This window comes from Cygnus olor, chromosome 21, assembly GCF_009769625.2.
Source record: "Cygnus olor isolate bCygOlo1 chromosome 21, bCygOlo1.pri.v2, whole genome shotgun sequence".
NCBI lineage: Eukaryota > Metazoa > Chordata > Aves > Anseriformes > Anatidae > Cygnus > Cygnus olor.
In genome coordinates, this window is record NC_049189.1 from 2997971 (window position 1) to 3010053 (window position 12083).

The following is a 12083-nucleotide window of genomic DNA, read 5'->3' on the forward strand; positions in this document are numbered from 1 at the left end:
AATACCCTTTTCTGAACCATTAAAGGGGCTTTACATTAAGATCAGTTTCTTAATTATTTTTTTTGGGGGCCAGTCCCTTGCTGCCCAGTGGCCTGGGGACCAACTGTGTACAAAACGACTGGGAAATAGAAGAGAGGGCTGCCAGATGAGGTGAGCTGCGACCCAGGAGGGGAACAGACCATGACATTTCTGTGGAGCTGAAGCATGCTCTGATGGCACCGATCCGTTGTCTGACCCTTCTGGTAGTTTGCGAAGTCCCTTTTGGGACTGGTCGGGCAGACAGCAGGGGCAATGCCGTGGCCTGGAGGTGGGTCTGCATTCGTGATTTTCCATAATGTGCTTAGCACGTTAACTTCTTTCCTGAGCGTCCCCGGTGGAACGGAGAGGTGGTTGCAGACAGCAAAGGCTGGCATTGTGCTGTCATCCCAAAACAGAGCTCGTGCTTAAAAGAATGAAGTGGAGGAAATGAAACAGATGCACTTTAGTTGGTGTTTCTGCTGCTATCACAGAAAATTACACTTGTAAAGCCACAGCAAGCAGTTCCCTCCCTTTGCACAAGCGCACCCGCGAGCCCTGCAGCTGCAAAGGGCCGTTTTCAACCTGCAGTTTCTTGCTGTCTCACCTGCTCTGCGCTTTTTTCTTGCCAGCTTCCTCAGAGGTACAGCAGAAGGCCAGGGGTCAGCTCCCGGACAGCCCCGCTGTATCAGTGCAGCTTCAGAGCCCCGTGGCTGGGGCTGGGGAAGGTGTAACAAATGCTCCGTGAAGTGCTCAGCAGGTAGCGGGCTTTGTAAGTACGTCTCACGGCGCAGCAGGAAGCAGAGGAGCCCATCGTAGGCAGCAGCCGCGTTTCTTGCATCCGGTATTTTTGAACGAAAGCAGATCCCAAGCTGTCTTCTGTAATATGCAGCGGTGATTAATAACCTCGTGTGCTTCCGCTGGATTTGATGCTTGGCTTGGGCTGAGACGTAGCGAGCATCACTCGGCGAGATGAGTCCAGGGCTCTCGGATGCGGGGAGCAGAGCCACGTCCTTTCCTCGCGCGGCTTTGGCAGGGCTTCGGTGTTCTCACTGAAGTACATCGCGGGTAATTTAGGAGCAGCACACCTCCCTGCTCTCCGCTTCAGCCTGCCTTGTGGAAAGAAGGGAGGCTCTGCCCTCGTGTGTTATCACGTGCGTGCCACGCGAGGCATGCAGGGAGCGCAGTGCCCACGGCCGTGTGACATCAGCGGGCCTTTGCTGTCACTGATCAGCGCGTGATGCGAGACGTCCCAGTCAGCTAGCTGCTCACAAGCCACATGAAGCCCTGGAGGGTGCTCGTGGGTAGGAGAGCCGCTCTCTCACGTGCTCTTTATCTGAAAATGCCAAAGATCTCATGGGTGCTAGGGGAGGAGCTGACAACACCTGGCCTTCTGCCCCGCTCCGGTCCTGCGCGAGGACAGGCTCGCTCCTCGGTCCCACCCGGATTACTCGGGACTGTAGGAAACGTTGGCTGCCTCGGAGCTGACAGATGGGGACTGCGCTCACCTGTGGAAGGTATTAGAAACGTTTCCTGTTGAGGAACGCTTGGGATGGATGTTACGGAGTGTGCTGTGCGGGTCTGGTCAGCTGTAAGCTTGGTAAGGGACGTGCAGGTGCCGTGCTGCTGGCCTGAACCCTCCCTCAGCTTGGAGTTTCCACTTAGGCTTTTTTTTCCCCCAGCTTTGTGACCTCTGGGGCTTTCTTCTCAAATTTATTCTCCTTTCTCTTGGAAGCACATCCCCTAGTGAGGACAGTCACTGCCTTCCTCACTCCCTTACTGACTGCAGGCACCACCAGGCGCGGGGTTCCTGTATACTCCAGCGGCTCCTCAGGACTTTTGCTGTTCCCTTTGGTGCGTGAGCATCCTGTCCTTTCGCTGCGCTAGCAGCGCCGATTCACGCGGCTCTCAATCACCTCCCTCCCCTCCCTCTTCTTTCACCTGGCAAATGCTCAGCGCCGGGTTTTTTCAAAGCCTGAGCGTAAGATTTCAGGAACCAACATTTCAAATTCCGAGCCCACAAGCTTCAGAAGCTGCTTGCGGTGGAATTTGGCTCGTGTATCCTTGGTGCACGGGGGCGGTGTGAGGCTCGCCGCATTGCCAGGTGTGCGGTTAAAGCAAGAGCTGTCCAAGCCTCGGCGCAGCTCAGCAGCGAGCAGCTCTGCGAGGGAGCGCTCGGGGGTTCGCAGCGCGGGATGCCGGCCTCAAAGAAACCCGTTTCACAGCACACGGCTCAGGCTGGGAATGGTTTTTGTAAATGGCTGATGTCATGTTCGCCTTTCACTCGGGGGGGGAGGCCCGGTGACCTTTGCAGCTGGATCCCACCAGCCTCTTACTGTCACATCTGTCCAGCGACGCGGAGAGAAAACCGAGCGGATAATCGCGGGGCAGATTTATCCGGACGCGACCAGAGAGCCACGTGCGGGAGAGGGACTTGGGGTGTTCCATGACAGCAGGGCCGAGAGGGGTTTCTGCTCGAGTGGTGGCTCCTGAGGCTCAAGGGACAAAACTCGCCGGGTGGCTGTGCTTCAGGCACAATCGTAGCCCAGAAAAGCCGTCTCGGTGGTAGGGAGGCAAGCAGTTTGGGCCTGCCAATTAACAGTGCCTGCAGAATCAGAACAAGACTATTGCAGCACACCTGAATGGCCCCGTGACGCTGGCAGAAGATAGCATCATCTCCATCCCTTTGGTCAGCCCCGAGGAATTCATTCTCCGCCAGGTGGGATCCTGCTTCCTAGAAGTAAGTCCCGAGCTTATGGAGCAGCAGGAAAAACCGAAGTGGGACGTGTGAACCCCTCCTCCCGTCACCCACCAACACACATACCTCAGGCCCTCGGATCTTTCCTTTTCTGGGACACCTTGGCTTCTCTCCCAGTCATTACAAGCAACCAATTAATTATTTCTTTTTGCTGCTCTCGTTGCAGGGCGACCATCGATGAAGTGGAAACAGATGTGGTGGAGATAGAAGCGAAGCTTGACAAGGTAAGATGGAGCACGTTGGTTTGAAGTGGGGCTGATGGGTTCCTGCTTGGGAATATGGCCCCAGCAGCCTCTGAAAAGGGAGCCCAACACAGGCTGCCAGGAAACTGGTGTGAAATACACCGAGCTTGTGCACAGGACCATGTCTCCCTCTACTGACTGGCGCCTGTCAGGGCTCCTTTGTGATAGCCAAAGCTGTCGGGACAGGAGGTCCAGACTTGGGCTCCCGATGCTGCTTGGTGGCCTTCCCTGCTATTAACAGAGAAAAAAAATGGCCTTGTCTTGTAGTGGGAGCTGTTACTGTAGAGCCCAGCCCTTCATTTTATTGCAATATCGCTGCACCTTGCAGGGTGTGATTAGACCTTAATCCTGGCCTCTGAAATCCCATCCTTGCTTCCCGGCCTCGTCGCCCTCCTTGACAGCGTTATTACCCTCCTTTCCCTGCCTCCTTTTCTAGCCCGTCGTGCCCCAGTGCTGGCTTGTTGCCGTGTAACTGTGCATCTGTAATTATGGCTTGCAGATAACAAAAGGGCATTGCACTGAAATGTTAATTACAGATTCTCGGAAGGTGGGGTGTGCTCGGCGTTCATCTTCTGGCTGCTGGGATTGGCCTTCATGGCGAGGGACACAGTGAGGGTGGATCCTGCAGATGTTGCAGGGAGCTGGGCAAAGGGTGTCCCTCGCTTCTAAGGCCTTGAGGACGAGGGGACAGCAGGGCAGGGAGTGCTGAGGTGGCGTGGATCAGAGTCGGAGGCTTTTTGGTGGCTCCTCCGCCCCCGCTCATCCTGACATCTGAGACATCGGCCAAGTTGTTTCTCAATGAGAACAGAGAAATGAAGAGGAGGAGCCAGAAGAGCTGTTGGCTTTTTCTCTGTGAGATTTCCCAAAGCTAGCAAGGGAGAAAAATCCCGTGTCTGATAGAAAAATGGGCTTTGTTGAAGTCACAAGCCCTAGGCAAACCCGTGTCCTATAAAACCTATTTACTACTTCAGCTGCTAGAAATAGGCACGAGCTAACTAGTCTCACTGGTGAAGGCTGCAAAGGGATTTAGGCTGTTTTCCTCTGTGACAAGCCTGAGGCCCTCAGGACGAAGCACGGGGGAGCACAACGTGCTCTGATTGAAGCACGACTGCTGTCAGCGCCCCCGAGGTCGGGCAGTTGGGGTGCCAGGGACCAGCCTGGGGTGAGGAGGGCAGGCTGCGGGCACAGGAACTGCGCGGGGCTCTCCCGTCTGGGCTGCTCGGTGCTTTGCTGCCGATCGATTTGAGCTCCTTTGGGTGAGGGCTGCGTTAAAGCAACAGACACGTGCGATTTTGGTCTTCCCCTGACAGCAGCTACGGTGATATTGTGGTCGTGCAAAGTGGGTGGACGTGCCCTTCTGGTCGTTCGCATCGTTCCCCTGTCTGCTGCAGAGACGAGCAGGCAGAAGGCCTGGGAGCAGGGCGAGTGAGCCTGGAGTTTGTCTCTGAAAAGCCGCTGGAGTTCAAATTCGTTTCTCTGGAAGTGACTTTGGACAAGATTCGGCCATCCCCACTGACAATAAATCAGCCCTGGCCGGCCCAGGTCCCCTCCTGCGCACCCGCTGGGTGCGTGCCCGGGGCAGCCCCCGTGGGGCTTGGCGGGGATGCTGCTCGGTGGTACCCCGGGAGAGCAGCGAACTGCAAGGACCTACCCTGCTTCTCTGCCTTCTACTGGGCCTCTAGCACGTAGTTTATAAATGATCGGCCTTTTAGCACCTGTTTAAAATGCAGGTAAAGGGCAGCGTAACTGACTCATCAAGGGGAACACCAAGTATCTGGGCTGGGTGCTGTTTCAAAGAGATTTCCTTCGTTTTCTCCCATCTGCAAAGCCATCACTGCTCCCCTTGGGAGGCTGAGGGAACCGAATGCTGATCAGCGCAGGGAGAAATTAAAAATCCGATTCCTAAGATTTTTTTACTGCACTTTCTGAACTTCCTGTGCTTTTTTTTTTTTTTTGAGATTTCGTTACTTTGCAGCCACAGGCAGAAAGGGAGATTTCCAATAACGTCCAGACACGGCTGCTTTCTTCCCTCAGCTAGAGTGACTTCAGGTTTTCCTACCACTGTCACAGACGCGCTTCCTACCAACGCTGCCCAAGCTCTCTGATGTTCCAGGAGTTTTTCGAGGGCTAGGAAATGCGATTGCAAAGTGTGCTTGTGCTGAATGGCCTTCAGCTACCAGTAACACAGCCTTGGCCACAAGCGGTTGCACAGAGGTATTGTAGAAACCGCCACGTTGCAGAATAAGCTGGATTTCCTTTCCAGAGGATCTGTCCAAACCCCTAGTGTCCATCTGGGCTCCAGATGTGACAGGAGCTGTGTCTATTCGCCCTCCTCCTCTGGGCTTGGATGGGATAGTGCGAGTCTGCTGGCTGCCAGTGCTCTTCTGTCAAACTGCGTGGACAGGGGAGCCTGCGAGTGTGAAAGAGCGAGGTCTGCACACCCTGCGTGTACACAGCCGTACCCTGTGTGGCTTTGTATATTCAGTTAAATCCTTGCAGAACTGCAGGGAGAGGCAAACAGGCTTGTTCTGCGATGCACGTGTATAAACGTGACTCAGCACACACCCCAGAGCCTGGTGGCTGCATAAAAAGAGCGCCGAGCCCACATCAGTTCACCCGTTGCCAGCAAGGCAAACTTGAGCGCTCCTCACTGCCAGCCTGGGGTGAGGCTGGCTGGCAGGGGGAGATTTCTAAAGCCATTGATCCCTACTAAGATTAACATCCCTAAAAGCTCCTGGATTGTGAGAATGGAAAGCTCCAGTTCCAAGTGTTGGTCATTGTCAGTAGCTAAAGTTTTTCACTTAGTTAAAAAGTCTGGAACCGTGATGATTTAAAGAAATGCTCTGTGGCAATCCTTAAGTTGCAAGTCTCCTGGGCCTTTGGTTTATAGATGTCTCTTGTTTCACTTAACCTTTTACAAGGAGCTTTGGGTGAATGATATGCCAAAGGCCAGGATGCTGCAGCCTTTCCAGCCAGTTCCAGGCCTGCAGAGGCAGTTTGCTGTGGCCAGGATGTCTGGGAATGTTCCCGGCAGCTGTTAAATTATCACAAGTTAATCAGGGCTCCCTGGAGATGTATGCCCGTGCTGCAGCAAGCCTCTTCCAAAATGAGGAAGCTGCCCCATTTTGTTCCAGGGAGCTTCACTGGGGTCATAACACGGGTGGTGATGGGAACTGGAGCGCGTGGCTTGCTTACTGCTGTCAACACCATGTTCCTGAGAACACGGCCCCTTCCAGGGCTGTCTGACAGCACGACGTACCCTGAGAAATGAGGTGTGCATCCCCATTTCTGCCCCGTGCAGTCGGGGTAGCTCGTGTAGCCACAGCAGTAACCTGAGCAGCATCCTGTCCTGAAGGTCTTGCGCCACGGTGCTGGTGCAGACGAAGCCCAGCCTGGCTGCAGTTTGTGTCATCTGCCTCTCTGCTCTCTCCTCGTGCAGCTGGTGAAGCTATGCAGTGGGATGATTGAAGCAGGCAAGGCCTACATCACCACAAACAAGCACTTTGTCAGCGGAGTCCGGGACTTGTCGCAGCAGTGCAAGAAGGATGAAATGATTTCGGTAAGTCGTCCTGCGGGACGGAGGATGGGACACAGCGAGGGCCGGGGAGCATTGAGCTTCGGGGTGCTGTGCATGGACTGTATGTCCAAGACCTTTGTACTATTTAAATAGCCATTTAACATGAGATTTTATATTTGGAGGAAAGCAGAGACCCTCTGGTCGTGCAGTGTTGAGGATCAGAGTGACATTCATCATCTGCAGGGAGAGCTGAACTTGTAAGAAGCCACAGTGCTGGCAAAGTAATTGCAATCTGGGTCAGTAAGCATCGGTTATTTAGGAAGCACAGGTAACCAGCCTGCGGAAGAAACAACTGGCGTGGTGGTTCGAGCACTAACCTGGAAAGGACGGGGAGCCTGTGGCTTCCACGCCAGATGGTTATTGGAACACCTTGCCAAGTGACAGAGTGGCTCTTCAGTGGCTTCAAGCGAGTCCCTCACAGCCCGCTGAGCCCCTGGGGATGCAGGGCAGCTGCTCCTATTCACTGCCAGTTCTCTTTACCTCTCCTTTGCAGGAGTGCCTCGACAAATTTGGAGACAGTCTGCAGGAAATGATCAACTACCACATGGTAAGTCACCGCTTCCTCTTATCTCTTTGTGTGCTGATGGCAACCTCTCACCCCCGGCCCTGATTAGCTGTCTCCTGGGGTTGGCTTACTTGGCTCTGCACAAAGGTGGGATCCGTGAAGGCAGTGTCTGTCAGGGTCCTGTCCCTGCACGTTGGGTAGCCAAGAGAGCTGCGAAGGGCCGGGAGATGTTGTCTCTTGCAGCAGTGTTGAATGGGATGAGCTGTGAGCCTGTTAGAGCTCATGGGTGATCAACACTGGCACATCCTGTGCTCTGGGAAACTGGATCTCCACGGGCTTGCAGAGCAGGTGCCACTTAATGAGAGGACACGTGCAGCTTTGCACGGCTGCCTTTTGGTTCATTTCAGATCAAGGATGGGCAACCAGTATATAGAGAGATGAGGCTGGAGCCCCCTTCATCGAAGGAAAGTGAGAGCTCACAAAGTCCTGCAGTGCAGATGACTTGTTCTTTGTGGATAGCACAAGAATTTGTAATGTGGCAGGGTCCTGAGGAGCTCTGGTAACTCAGGACTTCAGCTACGAACAGCTTGCACGTACGGCCTGCTTGCCGCAGGTGTGGAACGCGCTCTGGAGCCTCCCGTTCAGCTCTGTGTCACTTGGACAGCGGCAAGGCTGTGAATGGGTTGGAGCTGAAGGACTGCTTTGTTAGCTGGTGCTGTGAGCAGGCTTGGGGAGCTGGGTGCAGCTCTGTGCTTAAGGATAGCACAGGACATATTAATGCCACGGTAAACGGAAAGGAAGGAAACGTCCAGACAATGGCTGAGTTAGAATCTGCCCCCCCAGACATCCAGCCGTGGCATCTGTAAGCCTCGTGGAAGAGGAAGGTTCTTCATCCGTGGTGGCTCCATGCCAGAACCGCAGTGTTTAAGGCTGTATCTCGGTCAGAATTTAAAGCACACGTGCTTTAAAGCGAAGGAAGCTTCAGGGTGCCAGCACTGGACTGACCCACTTGCACACCACGACAGCCCTGTCGCAGGGCATTAGGCACGGTGCTTGCGTTTGGGATGCAGGCTAACCCCGCGCAGCTGGAGGAGAAGCTGCATCAAGTCCACGTAATTATTTCATGAAGCAGGTGGGAAGACTGTCTCCTAGTGAAAAATGACGGGGAAAAAGAGGTGCTGCACACGCGGCTCTCTGAGGACCGTCAGCAGTTGGGAACAAACAGCTGTCCTGCAGTGCTGGTGGGGAGGAGAGATCGAATAAACCAGGGTGAGTGTCAGCGAAAAGGGGTGATTATGTCCAAGCAGAAGAAGTCAAACCCTGCTTCTCTGACGCTGCTAAATTTCCCTCTGAAGAGGTAAGGCCTTTCCACCAGGGAGGACGTGAGCCCCCCGGCACTTACCCCTCCGTTCCCGGGATCATTTTGCAGCTGCACTGCCGGGGGCTGGCTGAGGGGTGTGCGCGGCCCAGGCTGGAGGCAGCAGCCCCAGCCAGCAGGCTCTGGATGCCGACCGCTGCCTGCAGGCTCCACTGCGCCAGCTGCACGGCTTCCCCTGATCCCTGCTCGCTGCCAAGAGTGGCACTTCGGGGATTGCTCTTGCCTCAGCCAACTAAGAAGCAGAAGGACTCTTCCCGGGGCTGCCAAATCCCCAGCTGATGCGGTGTAAACCTTCCCATGCACCCCACCCTGGTCCGCAGGGGTGAGCTCCCCGCTGCAAGTGAGTCAGGGGCTGTAAAAGGCGATAATTTCCCTGCCACCAGCTGCAGGGATAAGGGGAAACGTGCTTCAGCCCTCCCTCCCCCCGGCCTTTGGGGAGCATCCTCCTCCCCTGGCTGCTCGGCAGTGTCAGTCCCTCTCCAGGAAATGGCTTTGGAGTGACTGCTGCATCTTCCGCCCTCTCGGCCGACGGCTGCTCAATTAGCAGAGTTATTTTTAGTGCCTTCTGCCGTCTCCTTTGTGTGTGTGCGTGCGTGTGTGTGTGTGTGTATCTTGGCTCATCCGTGTCTGAGGAGCTCAGCTATGAAGCAGTTGTCAGTGCTTAATCTAGGCATGTGGCCAGGGCAGTACGTACAGCTGGAACAAGTTAAAAAGAAGGGAAAATGTCCCAAAAAATCGGTTGAAAAAAAAGCTTGTTCTATAATTTTATTGCTAGAGCACTGGGCCAGGAGATATCCTGCTTCTAGTTCAGCAAAATCCAAGCATAAAACCCTCTTGAGTGCAGCAGATGAACACACAGAGCATTTCCACCGTCCTTTTAATGCACAAAGAGGAAAAACATCAAAGCAGCCTTTGGAGACAAAGGACAAAAGAGCGAGTTGAGTTCAGAGGAGCTGGAGTCGGTGTCCTGTGCCTCTTTGTGCTCTTAGCCACGTCGAGGCACGTGCAGGAATTAGAAAGCTCAGCTGGGCTGTTGTACCTTTGGGCCTCAGTTTCCATACGTGCAAAAAGCATTTCAGGTGCTTGCCTGCCCCTGAGGAGCTGCTGGGAGGACACTCAGAGGCTCTGCTAACGCGTGCCAGGGAAATATCAGGATTGTCGAAGGTGAAGCAACGCCTCAGGTAGTGGATTTTTTGCCCCAAAAATAAAAAGGTGTGAAGGCAAGGAAAGCAGGCAGACGGAGGGTGAAGAGGACAGGTTTAATCGTGAGATTAGAGGTGCTGGGATTCAGGTTGTGCTCAGCCACACGAGAGGAGCTGACACGGTGCAGAAACTCCCCTGCGCTCGCCGCCAAGCACGGTCCTTGCAGCACGGGGCCCAGCCGAGCTGCTGAAGGATGCAGGAACACACCACCCCGCCAGGAGAGCTTCCCCACGTGGGCTGGAGGTGCACGATCTGTGACAGGGAACACGTTCCCGGCTACCTCGGTGAGATGTTTGAGCAGTGGGTGGCAGACGGGGGTGCCAGAGCCTCCGCGGCTCGCCGGAGCGAACCCTGTCCTTTTTCAGAAGCCTGAGCGGCATGAACTGGAATTTTGCTCGAGGGCCTGAGGTCTCCCACGTGAGCCCTCCTCCTCACTACATACCACACCGCAGTCAATAAATTCTGACTGTGCCTTGCCAAGCTCTTCTGTGCTGGAAAAGCTTCTTGCTTGTCTACAGACAGATGCTGTGCTCGCAGCTCCAAAACCTGTGTGTTTGTGTGCTTGCCTCCTTCTTCCTTATCACCCTCCCCAAAACACAAAACGGGTTGAAAAGCTTTAGCGATCTGCCAGCCTATTACCTGTGAGAAAACAGCTTTCCCTCTTTTTGCAGAGTTTGATGAATGTAATTAAGTACCTGAGTGTAACAAGATCTCCCCGTAGGTAAAGCAGCATGAAATTGCCACCAGGTCCAGAGCAATACCTTATAATTCTGGGCCACTGGACTTCCATTTTGAGGCCAGGAGCGGGTGTTTGTATTTACAGCAGTGCAGAAACCCATGGGGGTTTTCACCCCATTGCCAAAATCTGTTAAACCATAGACTTGGAGTGGATTGGTGCTTGCTGGCCGGATTAAAAGAGATCAGAGATACCCAACGTGCGGGTAGTTCAAAGCTGTCAGCACCCACCTGGAGGAGCTGAGGAAGGGGAGGCTGCAGGTTATGCATGGGCAAGAGTGTGGGGCTGCACCGAAGTGCGTCTCTGCCCGAGGGAGGGAGCTTTGCCAGCAGCCCACTGCCCTGCACGTGCCTTGGAAGGAAATACCGGGGTCCGCAGCGCAGCCTCGGCACGTGGCACATCAGGTCAGCCCTGTCGGAATGGCTTTCCCTGGGGAGGTGAAATCCGATGTGAAATGGGATGGCGTGAGGGTTTTTACTACTAATTACTGATTGCTGTTACCTGGAGGAAGGAGCAGGGGGCTGTGTGCTGGTGAGTTGGAGGATTTCCTACTCACGTGCTTGGGTTGAAAGCACCTCGGGGCAGAAAGGAACTGTGGCAGGTGTCCCTGGGTGTTGTTTTGCCTTCCTTCTGGGGGCACGTTTCCTTCCTGAGGGTCACCTGGCTATTTACACCGGAAAAATTCCTTTCTATTTCGGGAACGTGGGACTCCCGTGATGCCATCGGTTTATTCTCTTTTTCTTCACTTAGGAGTTTTTGTGGAGTCTTTTGTACTCAAGGCAGCCCTCTGTAGCCTGTGGAGAAGGGAGGAGATGTTCGCTGGATTCCTCTGGACTAGCTTGTCCTAGGCAATTCCTAGGGGCAGCCCAAGCCCAGGGGAAGGGCCTGAGTCACCAGAACCAGTGAGAAAGATTTACTGAGGGAATCGCTGCCGGGGTTGCAGGCAAACGTGGAAGGAGCCTCCCGAAAGGGATACTCCCGGTGACATTTGCATTCACAAGAGCAGTTTCATTCCATGAAGCCTCTTGGGCCATTTCAAGGCCTTGCAAAAGCATCTCGGAGCATTCTGTGTTAATATTCCACATTCCAAAGTAGTATTAATATCAGAGGCATGAAATAATGCGGCTAACTGCACTTACATGGCCCGCTGCTGGATAACCAGACCGTGTAGGACACGGGAGCCGTGTGCGGGGAAGGGGTTGTGTCTTGCTACTAGGGCTGGTTAAAAAAGGTGGAAAAATAGTTAGGGGAAAAAAATGAACTTTTCACTGAGAAAAGTCAGTAAAAATCAAAACACAGAAAATCCTCGAGCAGCTCCCGCCTACAAAGCCTCCCTCCCTTTAATCTCTCTGGCGGCGGGGCTCTGCCAGCCTGCCTCCACGCCTGCTTTCTGACAGCCCTCCCTGTCTGCGCTTTCTTTCTGCTCCTTCCCGCGCGGTTCCCTCTCTCTGTCTGATCAGCAAGACAAGAAAAGCAAAAGGAGGTGGGTGAAAATGTTGTGAGATGGCTCCGGCTGAGCCCCTTAAGCGCAGCTTCAGCGGCACCAGGTATTTTCTAGCTCAGAAGATGCGATATGAACGCTGCCCTCACCGGTACTGCTCCAGGCAGCCTCACTGAGACCTGAGCATCCCTGCCTGCCCCAAACCACCGCAGCCACGGCGCGGGGATC

General features: G+C 54.3%; 1 protein-coding gene across 8 annotated transcripts in view; it reads left to right on the plus strand.

Moving 5' to 3' along the window:
- ACAP3 (ArfGAP with coiled-coil, ankyrin repeat and PH domains 3) overlaps positions 1-12083 on the plus strand; it is an 82096-nt gene that overhangs the window by 34230 nt on the left and 35783 nt on the right. For 6 of the 8 annotated variants that reach the window (XM_040533359.1, XM_040533364.1, XM_040533365.1 and 3 more), the window contains exons 2-4: positions 2940-2997; positions 6455-6574; positions 7086-7139. In XM_040533359.1, the coding sequence (XP_040389293.1) occupies positions 2940-2997; positions 6455-6574; positions 7086-7139 (232 nt within the window). Of the gene's footprint in view, positions 1-130; positions 151-570; positions 1533-2939; positions 2998-6454; positions 6575-7085; positions 7140-12083 lie in introns of those variants that run through there. The other 2 variants (XM_040533363.1, XM_040533362.1) reach the window with 2 other exon arrangements.